This window comes from Osmerus eperlanus, chromosome 3 (genome assembly GCF_963692335.1).
Source record: "Osmerus eperlanus chromosome 3, fOsmEpe2.1, whole genome shotgun sequence".
In the NCBI taxonomy this organism is placed as follows: Eukaryota; Metazoa; Chordata; class Actinopteri; order Osmeriformes; family Osmeridae; genus Osmerus; species Osmerus eperlanus.
In genome coordinates this window covers 12,664,925-12,679,472 of record NC_085020.1, presented here as the reverse complement: position 1 = coordinate 12,679,472, position 14,548 = coordinate 12,664,925, and the positions used below count along the sequence as shown (strand labels likewise).

General features: G+C 41.3%; 1 protein-coding gene across 2 annotated transcripts; it reads left to right on the top strand.

Annotated features, from left to right (window-relative positions):
• The first annotated feature begins 2,306 nt into the window (after window positions 1–2,306).
• Window positions 2,307–13,502, top strand: LOC134017563 (UDP-glucuronosyltransferase-like). 2 transcript variants are annotated; one of them, XM_062457307.1, is made up of 5 exons: window positions 2,307–2,814; window positions 4,215–4,346; window positions 7,866–7,953; window positions 8,471–8,690; window positions 12,763–13,502. In XM_062457307.1, the coding sequence occupies exons 1-5, from the start codon at window positions 2,452–2,454 to the stop codon at window positions 13,043–13,045; spliced, it is 1,086 nt and encodes a 361-aa protein (XP_062313291.1). In that variant the 5' UTR covers window positions 2,307–2,451; the 3' UTR covers window positions 13,046–13,502. The 2 variants fall into 2 exon arrangements, with proteins under 2 accessions (XP_062313291.1, XP_062313290.1); XM_062457306.1 differs by having other exon boundaries at window positions 2,307–3,309.
• The last annotated feature ends 1,046 nt before the right edge of the window (window positions 13,503–14,548 follow it).

Sequence of the window (14,548 nt, the reverse complement as noted above, 5' to 3'; positions counted from 1 at the left end):
AAATCTAAAACGAACTTACAAAGAGCTCGGTTACACTACCAAAGTTGAATTAGTAATGTTGTTAGCGATGCTAGCGTTATTTTGCTAGAGCTAGCTAGCCTATAACATTTCACTGAGTCTTGCAGCTGTTTGATTATCTGAAATTATTATGAAATGTTATGTTCTACTAGCCATTTGCCTACTTTAGCAAGTCACTGTATTTCCAAGCCCTGATAGTGTAACTGAGACAACACAGTAGCCTAAATAATTCCTCTTTCAAGTAATAAGCCCCCGTTCAAGTGTTGAGCATTAAATTAGCTGCACGGTCTGAGATCTTGAGACGAAGCCACTTTTTTGTTCTAAAACCGGATAATAAACTGCTTCGAAATCTAAGCCGCACAAGCACAAGAAAACTGTAAAATCGGAGTACAAGCCTACTGACTGTCTCAGTTTGTCTGTTATTGGAGTCGAAGTTCTAACATTAACTTACACAGCTACTGTAGGCTAATCAACATTCGTAAAAGAAAAATCAGGAAACCTAAACCCAATGCAAACCTTAAAACTTACTTCAAATATTATGCCTTTTTCAATTGCGAAAAGAGCTTGTGGAGCTGTGGAAATATTCTGTATTCTGCTGTCTATTCTTCTTATTCTTCTGTATCTCGCAACAAACGTCTCTTCGATTTGAATAATGCACCGCAACGCAGCAAAATAAATGCTTCTTTCAACAAGAGGTCAAATGAGATGTCAATCAGCATCAAATTTCCAGTAGCAAATTAAATTTTGGGGTGGCACCCGGGGTGTCACCAGATGTCAGGGTGGTGTCCAGTGCACCCCGGACACCCCTGTGGCTCCGCTACTGTAGGGAGGTCTGCAATCTGAACAAAATAGTGTGTACTGGGTTAGTCGATTGCCAAATCATGGGCTTTCTGGTGTTCAGTTTGAACTCTCTCTGTGGACCACCCTCCCAGTGAAAACAGATGGCCGTTCACTGACATATTAAGACATGATTACTGAGTGAGATGATCTTAGGGAGCCTGGCTGCATTCCTCAGCATATTGTCTGTAGAATGGAGTTAATCAGATTGTAAACAAACAAATATCTTATTGTACAATTCAAACAGAATTATAATGCCCCTCATTTGTGTTTTCTGGAATAGTGAGAAAAGGTTTTAGTTACTTTTATTTAATATAGTGAATACAGCAAGTCATCTCTGAAGCTTTTTTATTGGAGAATTACATTGTGCTTGTGAATTGCACCATTTAGAGTAACAAAATGACAAGCAACTTGTTAACTGTCACTTCTGTCATTACCCTCAAATATCAGATGGTTAGTACTATTTTGTAACAGAAAGGTGACTGAAATAGGTGATTGACACAAATGTTTTATTTTTATTTTTAATGTTCTATTGCATAAGATAAGTATTCTGCATATACATCCATAGATGATAACTCCCATGTATATACTGTATGTTCAAATCTTCTCCAAAAAGTTTACCTGAGAATGTGCTAGTCCTAACAGTAATTAGAATTCCTCCCCTTGTATTGTGGTTGATGTTATCTATCTCCAGAGTGGGGTTGTGTGTGTTTTTTTCCAAAGATGGATAGCTTCGCACGCAACAATCCTGTTTGAGGAGAGTGTGCGTGTGAGTTTGTGTGCGTGTGAAATAGTTTAGGGGGGGAGGAGACAGGGAGGAGCCTAAGGTAATAGGGCTGATTTTGCACGAAACATGAGGTAATCCTGATTGTGTGCACGGCAACCGTGACTTGCATGAGCTGCAGAAAGACCTTTACTTTACATTCCAAATGGTTCATTACATTTTAAATAAATAAAACAGTTTATTCTACAAAACTTTATTTCATATAAAGAAACTGCAGAGAAATATTTCACCACCCAGGAAAAGAAAAAACTAAGATAACTTAAAGCACAATTTAAATGCTGTGAAACTGGAACAAATTGTATCATTATCACAACATATTTTGTGGCTAACAAAAACAGGCTAACAAAGTTAGTATGCTGCTTCATTCTTGTTGTAATACCTGACAACCTAAAATGATTACATTAGTGTCTAGAGTACATCTCAGTGGTCTTTATGCAATCTCATGATTATTATGACTTCTTTCTGAAAGAAAGAAATCATTAACCTGGAAACAATCTAGACTTTACTTTACCCCAATCTAGAAATGTATGGACTTTACCCCTACTTACTCCACAGGGGGAGGCTGTTTTGTCAGAGTCTCTGACTTAGTCTTAGGTTATATAATAGCCTGCCTGTACAAGCAAATGAAGCACACGGACACACATACTTACACACACACACACACACACACACACATACACACACACACACACACGTACACTTTAGCCAGAGAGAGTACAGCCCCTTTTCCACAGTGCTCACTGCTTGGACTGAGGGAGATAGCTAGTGTCCTTTTCACAACGGCGTTGCTCTCAGCTCTGAGAGGAGCAGGCATGGACCGGGGGTTGTGGGTTCCTGCTGCAGGGCTGCTGGCCTTGCTATGCTGCACTCTGGGGCCCGTACAGGGGGAGAAGGTGCTGGTCATGCCTGTGGACGGGAGCCACTGGCTCAGCATGAAGCTGCTGGTGAAGGAGCTCTCCCGTAGGGGCCACGAGATGGTCGTCCTGGTGCCAGAAACCAGCATTTTGATCCAGGGTTCAGACTTCTTCAGGACCGAGGTCTTCCAAGTGCCCTACGAGAAGGCTGAGTTGTCGGCTGTCATTGATAGTTTAAAGGATGGTGTTTTCACCAAGACCCCGGAGATAACAGACATTTTCATTAACGGGGAACGGTTGATGAATTTCACCAACATACAGGTGAGAGCATGCGAGGGTCTGCTCTACGACCAGACCCTCATGGAGAGACTACGGGGGGAAGGGTTCCAGCTCATGCTCACAGATCCTTTCCTCCCCTGTGGCTCCATCCTGGCCAAAACCTTCTCTATGCCAGCCGTTTACTTCCTGCGAGGGCTCCCCTGCGGCCTAGACGAAAAAGCAGCCCAGTGCCCTGCCCCTCCCTCTTACATTCCCCGCTTCTACAGTGGAAACACGGACAAGATGGACTTCCTAGGCAGAGTCAAGAACATGGTGATGTTCACTGTAGAGTCTTACATGTGCCGTCTACTCTTTGCTAGCTTTGACGAGCTCACCAGCAGGTATCTAAAGAATGATATGACCTACAGAGAGCTGATTGGTGAGGGAGCTATCTGGCTGCTCAGGTATGACTTCACCTTTGAGTACCCCAAACCACTCATGCCCAACATGGTCCACATCGGAGGGATCAACTGTGCAAAAAGATCCCCTTTACCAGCTGTGAGTATTTTAAAGGGGGCATTTAGAAACATCAAAACAATCTTATAAGTGCAGCAAATGAGTTTCCATCTCTATTAAACTTATTCCTAACAATGTCCCTTCTCAACAAGGACACCAAACAGTGAGGAAATTAGACTACTGGAAACTCCTCCTCTCTTGACACTTTGGAATGTTTTCTTTACCACATGTTTCTGTTTTGCCAGACACACACACACATCTGTTCCTAGAAAGTCACTGGTTTAAAGGAATTATTTTCCTTACTAAAGACATTGGAGTAAAAGAATATTCAAGCTAAAATTATACGGTAGTATTTTCTAAAATGTCCTTCTCTAAAATCCTTATATTGCCTGCTTGATCTTTGCAAGTGTAAAAATAACATGGCATGAAGCGTTGTTTACAAGTCTTTTCTTGTAGCGTTGTTTACAAGTCTTTTCTTCTGCTTCAACTCCCTCTCACATGCTGTGAGAGGGAGTTGTCCATCTTCTGGAAAGACGGGCTGAAATCTGAGCCAGGAAAACCAGCCTCTCCTCTCTGGGCTCCGGCCAGTGTAATTCCTGGGAGGAAATGTGGGGCCCTATTGTGTTTAAGAGAGCTAAATACCTCAGGAAAGAGCAGGGGGAGGTTTCGTTTGAATTGTTGTATAGGATTTGTGTCTTTTATGTTTTGTGAACTAAGGGTGTGATGTTCAAACATGGCCTCTTATTACAACCTCAAGTCTGTGGAGGAACTGTTCAACTTAAGAACATGTTATCTGTGTCACATACACAGAAAACACCATGTTTAAACAGAAAACTATTGTTGGTAATGTTTTCTGTGGACCATCACACGGGCATCCTCACTTTTGTAGTGACAGTTTGGTTTAATAGACTGTAATCCTGTAACACTCCTGTTCTTTCTCTCTTTAGGACCTAGAGGAGTTTGTGGAGGGTTCTGGAGAGGACGGCTTCATTGTGTTCACCCTTGGCTCCATGGTGTCTCAAATGCCTGATGAGAAAGCCAAGCAGTTCATAGACGCTTTCAGGCAGATTCCTCAAAGGGTAAGAAAAAGGACCTGGGGCCTCATGTATAAACGTTGCGTACGCACAAAAAGCTTGCGTACGCTGGTTTTCACGCACACGTTGTGATGTATAAAAATGTACTTGACGTGAGACTGTGCGGGCCGTCACGGAAACATTTGAGCAGACGTGAGAATGTGCGGACCGTCCGCAAAGTCTTGTCTGGCTCTGTAATGTCGCTAAATCGAACTGAAAAGTGCCGAAACTCACCAAACATAACAAAATAAAGTTTCCACGACAGTTACTGTCATACGTCTATGACGTTGACTATTCAAATCACATTTTCATTTTTTTTCTTCTTTTTTTTCCCCATTAATGTGGATGATCACATCAAAATGCCAAAACCCAAACGGGAAATGCTAGCTCTATAAAGGCTACTGTTTAATCCGCCACCACTTAATAACTTCTGTCAAACTTGATGGTGTCAAACGAACAACAAAATCACTCAGGAAATCATGCTGTTACGATGCGCCACCACTCGTTTCTTCGAGTTTTACATCGGACCATTTCTTCTTAATTTCTGCCATGGTCCGGTTCTCCGAACCCACAGCATTTACGGTCCTTTAATAATAATAATAATTGTATTTGTAATGCACTTTATATTTAGCTAAATCTCAAAGTGCTACAGGTAAAAAAATAAAAGAAAGGGCGCATGGAGCTAAATCAGGGCCAAATGTTTTGTTAATTCGAAAAAAAAATCTTTAGTTGAAAAACTAAAGCTTGACATTAAAAATGTAAGTTTTGGTCAAAAACGTGAAAAATAAAACCATGAATTCAAAGAAAAAATAAGTTGAATAAAAGTTTGATTAAAGTCTGGAATTATTTTGAATAAATTATTAATTTTCATTTTTCACTTTTAGATTTTCACATAGTTTCACATTTATGTATTTTTTTAGTTTCAGTTCTTTTTTTCAGTTTCAGATCTGTTTTTCAGTTTCAGACTTTTGGCCCCGATTTTGCATAGGGGGCGTGGCTTCAACTCAGAGGCGGGAGTTATGAGTGACAGCCTAACCAAGAGGCAGAAGACTCGGCAGTTGACATGGCGTCCGCTCCGCCAAGACAACATGCTGGCGCCAGCGCACAGGTAAGACGTGAAAGATATTAGCCTTTTAGAGGGTATGTGTCAATGACAAAAAAATTCCACTGCAGGGATAATGTCCCAAAGTATCTATTCAAAAAGGCTAATATCTTTCACATGTCTTACCTGTGCGCTGGCGCCAGCGTGTTGCCTTGGAGTGATGGCGGTGCTACTAGGTCACTGCCATCACTCCCATTGGGAACCAATGATAAAAAGGCAGAGACGACACAGACATTGTGGGCAAAGCTTGTCTACATTGTATGCTTTTCGGCAGTGCGATGCCACTGTCACCCCCCATACAGGTAGCTCTACATCAGCTATCCCCTTAGCACAGGTGCTGGACACCCGCGGTGTTATCGCCCTGGTTTCCAGACTACCTGGTTTCTGTAAGCATGCTAGCTGTGCGTTCACCTAACAGCAGCAGCTGCCGTTGGCCTCTATCACCAGATTCGTCACAAATTCACACAACATTCAACATTATTGGCGAATTTCAAGTCGCATCTCATATTTGCTGCTGAAGGCTAAGAAAATGAAACAGTTGCAAGCTGGCATGAAGTGGGATTCGATCGCACTAGAGCAAAAATACATGATTGTTGGTCCGTTGAAGCTATTCAGGCTCATGGATGAAAGGAGCTTGTAGTCACTAATTTATTGGCATTTAAGCAACATTTTGTATGGCCTGGGTTCATCGAAAACAGCTAGTTATCGTGGGCACACCAGAAAATACCCGAATGTGTAGGCTAATCGCGTAGGCCTATTTGGGGTTGTCTTGAGGCAATAGCCAAATTTCCCACGATACCACAGCCCCTTATGAAACTACATCTTACAAATTAGCCTACTTAAATCATCACTGTGAACCCAGACAATAGGTTACGATCAAAATACGCTAAACCCTAAAGGAAGATTCTTGTTGTGGCTTTCTACACTTGCCGTCTTGCACACAAACACGGTGCTTGATAAGTCAAACCATTTAAGACTTAGCACTTATCCGGCCAGCATGCGATCTCTGACATGACTATGTCTTACATCATCTACTGAATATAGGTGTCCCTATCTGCCTTCGATCTTGTGTGCAGCTGCGTTGGTCCGAAGATAACCACGCCCCTCTTGTTTGCATGTGAGATCGGAAATAAATACAGCACAGAAATAAATGTGTTGTGGAAATAAATGTGGTGTGGAAATATATGTGGAAATAAATGTGGTGTGTAAAAGTCTAAAAAAATAAATAAATGGTAAATGGATTCAGCTATATAATTATATAATGCTATATTTATATATGTATTGCCATCTTTTTTTATTTCAGAATTTATTTCATAGCCATATTTATGTATTTATGTATTTATTTACCTATTTATTTATTTAATTTTGACTAACTCGGCGTTCCATATTTACAGTTTCCTCACAATGCTAAAGCACAATGAGTCTAATCACAGACCACTTTATAACTCTGCCTTGCCTCAAGAAATGTTTAATCCCCTTGATCTTGCAGTACTGTAGATGGTTGCATTCTGCATAGTGATTGTTTACAGCTGACGTGGTGAGGGGTTGCCTCTGTCAGATGTTACAGGTGTTGCTTGTCAGTATTTCCTCTTCTCTCCCATGTCCTCTCTTGGGTTCAATCTTAGGCCCCGTTTACACGGAGGAAAAACGCATATATTTTCATGCGGTTTGGCCTTTCATTTACACGAAAACTGAGGTTTTATCACGGAAAACGATTATTTCTAAAAACTCCGGCCAAAGTGGAGATTTCTGTAAACTCAGTTTTTGTGTTGGCGTGTGCACTAGGTTAAACTGAGTTTTAGGTTCTCAAACGTCACAGTATGCGACAAAAAATGCATCACGTTGTGAGCGTCCTATGTTTGTAGTAATGTAATGGGGTCATTTATTTGTGAATCGCGTTACATTTGTGAATCACGAAATACATTTGTGCAAAGCGTTACATTTATTTGTGAATCATCCAAACAAATGAACCTCGCGCCATATTTACTATTGAAAGGAAAAGGAAGTTGATCGTGTTATTCGTAGTTGTTGTTGATTTTGAGAATTCTGATTGGTTTGCATGGCTTTATCCTTCTCGTTACACTGCCACCTACAGGTTTCGCATAGTTATGATAGCGCTCGGGGGCGTATTTATGCGGGTTAATGTAAACAGAAACATTTTTGACAACGATCTTGTGTGTACGACGTTATCTTTGAAAACGGAGGGGCAGAAATATTTGTTTCTGTAAATACCCGGCTATGTGTAAACATGGCCTTAGGTTCTTTGACTCACACACCCAACTGACCACTGCTCTTCAGCCATCTATGCCACCGTAAAACAAACAGTTTGATGTTGCTAATGGGGTGGTGTTTGTACTGAGGAGTGAGTCCAATCCATTCAACTTGGTTCCACTGATTGGATGAGTTGTTGCTGTGTGTTTCAGGTTGTGTGGAGATACACTGGGCCCCTCCCAGACAATGTTCCTAAAAACGTCAAGGTCATGAAGTGGCTCCCTCAAAACGACCTTCTTGGTGGGTTTTTAAAGACATGTTTTAGGGCATTTCTGCTGGTTTGGGATATAATACAGACTTACATTACATCTAGGGGAGAGAGAAAGAGGAGGACATACAGGAGCCCGGGCCGGAGGGATCAAACTTTATTTTGTTAATCTGATTGGTTGAATGCATCCAATTGGGTCCATATTGAGTAACGTTTGAATACAATAATCCCTCCTATTATAAAATTGACTCTTGCAGGTCTCTCAGGCTGTGGGACTCATCAGCCTGTCCTGTTAAGTTATACAAGTATTGCACTAATGTACTGTAGACACTGCTGAACATTTCCAGGTGTGCCTAGGGGGAAAACAGATTCCCATAAAGAACTGAAATAAAATCCTCATTCATTCCTTAGTCATTAGATGAACAGTATTTTAATTACCTGATGCATTTCCCCTAACTCATTTAAATAACATCAACTGAAATCAAATGGATGTGGCAACATATTCTTTCGCGTGTGTCTGATGATGACTATTGTTGTTGTTTTCCACAGGCCACCAAAAGGCCAGAGCCTTCATCACCCATGGAGGAACACATGGCATCTATGAGGGCATCTGCAACGGTGTTCCCATGGTGATGCTGCCATTGTTCGGAGACCAGGGGGACAACGTGCACCGTATGGTCGTAAGGGGTGTGGCTGAGGCCCTTCGTGCGTTTGACGTCACCACTGACAACCTGCTGGTGGCGCTCAACAAGGTCATCAATGACAAAAGGTCAGACAATGCACAATCCCCCCCTAAAAAAACATCAAATTACATATCTTAACTAATTCCATGTTAAACCAAATTAGTTATGTAGAAAATGTTTAATCAAAACATGTTTCCTATTTTTTGTGAGTGCAGCAGCTCTGTGTCTGCTGTTCACTCAGACACACATTGGCTGTAACTCTACAGTGTTGAAAACACCCAGTATGTCAGGATCCTCTCACCAGGGTTCTAAATTAACATTAATAAAAACTCACTAGCCAGTTTGGCCGGTGATACATGAGGCATTAGATGAATGATACATAAGGCTCTGTTCTCGGCATGGTTCTCGGTCATTTATCCCCCTGGCAGTACTTCCTAAGTTTCCCATGAACACTGTGCCGTAATGCTACGTGATAACGTTTTATACGCCCATTGGCTGCGCGCAGTTGAAGTGAAACCGGCGCGAGAAACCGTGGAAACGAACGGAGCGTCCACCAGAAAACACAAGGAAGAAGTCAAACGAAGCATAGTGGATCATAGGAGGTAATAAGAGCTAGCTAGAGTAGTAAAGTAAAGTAAAAAGTTAACTTAATGCGGCGGTGGTTAGGACAAACTTCTGGGGGCGAGAAGAGGAACGAGGCAGGGGATAAGGATATTGATAGCACTAGAGAAACGAAGAAAAGAAAATGTAATGCCAAATGGCTGACGGGTCGGGAATATGGAAGCAAATCGTTACCAAAATTCAAATGCAAATGCATTTCCAGAAATGCATTTTCATTTTAGGAACGTGGCTGCAAAATCGTGACCACAATTCAAATTCAAATGCATTTCCAGAAATGCATTTTCATTTTCAAGAACGTGGCTGCAAAATCGTGACCACAATTCAAATTCAAATGCATTTCCAGAAATGCATTTTCATTTTAAGAACGTGGCTGCAAAATCGTGACCACAATTCAAATTCAAATGCATTTCCAGAAATGCATTTTCATTTTAAGAACGTGGCTGTAAAATCGTGACCACAATTCAAATTCAAATGCATTTGCAGAAATGCAAAATGAACGAAAAAGCATTCTGAGCGGCGCAGCAGAGTGACGTCAGTAGCCGCTCTTCTTCAGCTCCCTGCTGACCCGAGCTACCCATCTTGTTCGGTAGGGAGCGGTGTGCACATCTGCATTGCATTACATTGCAAATGTGCCGGGAAATTGATTGAATTGCCGGGTCTTTAGAGGACGCATCACAGACTGAGCAACTTGATGTCAAACAATGACTAAAACAGTGGCAGAGCTACTATTAATGTGTAAATCTGTGACGGCAGAGTATGCAGCCAAGCTCTCTATGACTTGTTCTACTCGGTCACGGGCATCAGACTCAGATATATTATTAGATTCTACCTGTTCAGCTAATTCTAACAGTGTTTGCACAATTTGAGGGAGCGCCATGGTCTGTGATGCGTCCTCTAAAGCAGCGGTCCCCAACCTTTTTTGCGCCACGGACCGCTTTCATGTAAGACATATTTTCACGGACCGGCAGAACGGACTGGGAGGAAAGATAGGCCCTGGACAGCTGCGCTGCTAATGCATGTACATTCTGGGTTTGATGTGATCCTAGTTAGTGACTTCCACACCTAATCCGAGCGCGCGGAGCGTGCGAGAAAAATTGTTTAGCTGATTTGAGCGAAAAATAGTTTTTGGAGTTTTATGTAGCCTAAAATAAACAGCCGTTTTTTCAATTGAACCATCTTTAAGTTTCTTAGCCTGGTTTTCCATCGTTATATTGTTACTAGCTAGCTTTCGATGTGTCAGTCCCACTGTTGTGTGTGACTATAAGCTACGACAGTGACACCCGAAGTGCGTTCCTTATATCCAGTTCAGGCCTATTCCATAATTTTGTTTGATTGCTGTCACGGCAGAAAATCCCGCTTGATGTTGGAAATGGAAGCAGGGTTTTCAGTGCTTTAGTGGCGATCTCAGGATAGCCTTCATCCAAAACACCGATAGAGTTGTTGTCTCAAACAAGCTTCATTGAGTGGTAACTATCACTTGTCATGTGTCAAGAGGAAGAGACGCGCATGATACCGTTCAATAAAGCCCACAAACTTGCTAAAAAACACACGTCTTTGCAGAGCTTTTTTGCTCAGGGGAAAAGGCCCGCGGAGGAGAGAATCAGTTCAATTTTCAGAATAAAACGTCTTTCAGACTCTGATAATCAATTAAAAGGAAATAATGTTATTAATTATTTTTTGTGCGGCCCTGTACGAAATGACCCACGGACCGGTACCGGACCGGTGGGCACCGGTTGGGGAACGCTGCTCTAAAGACCCGGCAATTCAATCAATTTCCCGGCACATTTGCAATGTAATGCAATGCAGATGTGCACACCGCACCCTACTGAACAAGATGGATAGCTCGGTCAGCAGGGAGCTGAAGAAGAGCGGCTACTGACGTCACTCTGCTGCGCCGCTCAGAATGCTTTTTCGTTCATTTTGCATTTCTGCAAATGCATTTGAATTTGAATTGTGGTCACGATTTTACAGCCACGTTCTTAAAATGAAAATGCATTTCTGGAAATGCATTTGAATTTGAATTGTGGTCACGATTTTGCAGCCACGTTCTTAAAATGAAAATGCATTTCTGGAAATGCATTTGAATTTGAATTGTGGTCACGATTTTGCAGCCACGTTCTTGAAAATGAAAATGCATTTCTGGAAATGCATTTGAATTTGAATTGTGGTCACGATTTTGCAGCCACGTTCTTAAAATGAAAATGCATTTCTGGAAATGCATTTTAATTTTCAAATTTTACATTTCAAATTGAATTTTGGTATCTATTTGCTGGGGCATGTTTTGAAAATTAAATCTCAAATGTCTATTTATTTTTCATTTTAATTAAGTGAAAGATTGAGCACTCTTGAAGAAGAAAATTAAAATGCAAATAGGATGATTGATTACTAATTTCATTTATGAGTCAAATGATGCAGCCACATTCTTAAAATGCAAATGCATTTCTGGAAATGCATTTGCATTTGAATTTTGGTAACGATTTGCTTCCATACGGGAATGGCTTGTGTTTGACAATGAAAATGTTGTCATGTTTTGTAAGGATTGCCGCATGTAGTCTACGCATAAGAAAAATTATGTTGCTTACTGACACAGTCTAGTGTAATGTAAATACACTTCTTAATAAAGAGTATATTAGGTCAGTTTAATTAATGCCTGCTTAGGACAAAACGTTACTGTAAATGCATGGGCAGGAGTCAATCTCATCATGACGCGAATGGACGTTTTAGCCATTTACAATAAATCGTGTCCTTACTTTGTCACGTGTTGGTGATTTCACATACCCTTGCATCATACTTCTGTGCTTCATTTTACTTCATTTTCTGTGTTTTTCATGCCAACAATGTTAATAAAATGATCAAATGCATTCAGTGAAACTCATAATTGTTCTTATTTTCATCTGAAAGAATTTGGCTAGTGGAAATTCTGATTGGCTGGTGATCAAAAAAGTTAATTTAGAACCCTGCCTCTCACATCCTAATGCTAATTAAAAGTCCTTCCTGGTGCATATGCTCATGAGTTATCCATGACGGGAGAGTTAATCTAAGCAGCATTAGCGTTACGGGGGTGGTGGTGATGGACCCAAGTGCACAACACAGACTAACAAAACGATGAGGCATGGTCCAGAAATGTTTTAATGTCTGGTTTATTGCAGAGTGGAATGGCAGTGACAAAATAGACGGGACAGACAGGGTAGGCTGTGCAGGGGTTTGGCAGGGTGGCTGGTGATCCTGGAGACACAGGTAAAAATCAAGTTAGCAAAATGCATGATGATATCACAAAAACACTTCTAACTGACTATATTCAGTAGGTAAGTAGTAGAGAGTAGTAGTAGAGCATGACTACCAAGGTAGACAAAACTATAATCCAGCGATGAATGATGTGAAAGCCAGGGTTGATATACTGCAGGGCTGATGAGTTGATGGGAGACAGGTGTGGAGACTGAGGCAGTGTGTGTGGGTAATTGTGAACCGGAGACCATGGCCACGGCAGAGGTCGAGGGCATGACAATTAGATGTTCACGTTCTGTTTTCTCTCCACAGCTACAAGGAGAGAATGGTGAAGCTGTCGGCAGTGCACAGGGATCGTCCCATCGAGCCCCTAGACCTAGCCGTGTTCTGGACAGAGTTCGTCATGAGGCACAAAGGAGCCGAGCACCTCCGGCCTGCCGCCCATGACCTGAACTGGATCCAGTATAACAGCCTGGACGTCATTGGTTTCCTAATTGTCATTCTGATAACGGTCATTATGGTGACCGTTAAATCCTGCCTGTTCTGTTTCCGCAAATGCGCAGGCAGCAAGACTTTGAAGGAGAAGAATGCTTGAATATGGCTGAGTGTGACTACTGTCTGTAGCCTATGGGGAGCAGGTTGAAAACAATGTACGCGTGACAGAGATGGCCCTAAAACTGCTGTGACAACTGAAGAGGTCATTCTTTACTCCCTGTTTGTGTGTGTGTGTGTGTCTGTTTTTCTGTATTTCACGTCTCAGGATTATTTTAAGACTACTTTGAAATCATCTAAGCCTATCATTAATTTTTATTTTTAATGTTTTGCCACCAAAAAGTTGGATAAATATGGTCTGCCTTATCATAAGAGGGTATATAGCCTAATCCAAATTATTATTATTGACATAAATTAGCAGGTGTAATGATTGACCTTTTGTTCACATTAACAACGAACGATGATGCCAGATGTTTAAGATGCTGTAACAATCACTACTTTTTGTATTTTGCAACTTCTATTGTCACTTTTTTTTAAATAAACAATTTAACTCCCCAAAATGTTTCTTATTCAACGACTATTTAACCATACATTTGAGCTTTTAATATCAGATGGTTGCCTAAAAACCTACTTTAGTCACCGAGTGGCGATACTTCACTGTTCAGTCTGACGTCTGAACCCGGAAATGTGGGCAGCAAGGCTTATTTTAATGTCCTGTAAATTCAATAATATCACGTGAATATCGTTTTAGGTGTAAATGTCACAGATGCCAGTTGGCCAGCCTATGTTGTCTGCTATTTTAGTTGGGTTTTGATTATCGTTTGCTGTGGTGTTTTCATATTGGTTGCTGTGATTGTATGCATGGTATTGTGTGTAGTGATGTGTCGATCGTGAACGATTCGTTCATTTTGAACGAATCCTTACAAGGACTCGGGAGTAACGAGTCCTCTCAAAGAGCGATTCGTTCATTTTCTCGTGGCCGCGCATCGGGACTGTTGCATAGGCTCGTCCAAGTAAATAGAAATGATTCGTTCATTTCCCGACTCGGTCTTCGAGTACGAGTCTTTGGATAATTTTTCACGTGACCTGCATAGGCTCTGTACTGGTAGCTAGAGGAAACGAACAATTCGTTCATTTCCCGACTCGGTCTTTCTACGAGTCTTTGGATCATTTTTCACGTGACCTGCATAGGCTCTGTACTGGAGGAAACAAACGATTTGTTAATTTCCCGACTCGGTCTTTCTACGAGTCTTTGGATCCTTTTTTCACGTGACCCGCATTGTATTTTTTAGTAGAGGAAACAGTTTCCTCATTCCCTTTTGCGTGGCCGCTGTTTTAGTAAGACGTGAATGATATTCGCTCAAGTCATCATACTGACTGGTTTTGTTATTTTCACTTTACATTTACACTTACAGTTTAGTGCAGTGTAATTGTTTGCCGTGATAATTAAATGCTAGTGTGATAATAAATGACCAAATCATACAAACTGTCATGATACATTATTTTAATGCAGGAATTTCTTTTAAAATAGTATCTGCTGGTGCACATGTCATGCACTAACCTACATGAGAATATGATACGTGTTTGCAGTGGACGGATAGCCCCC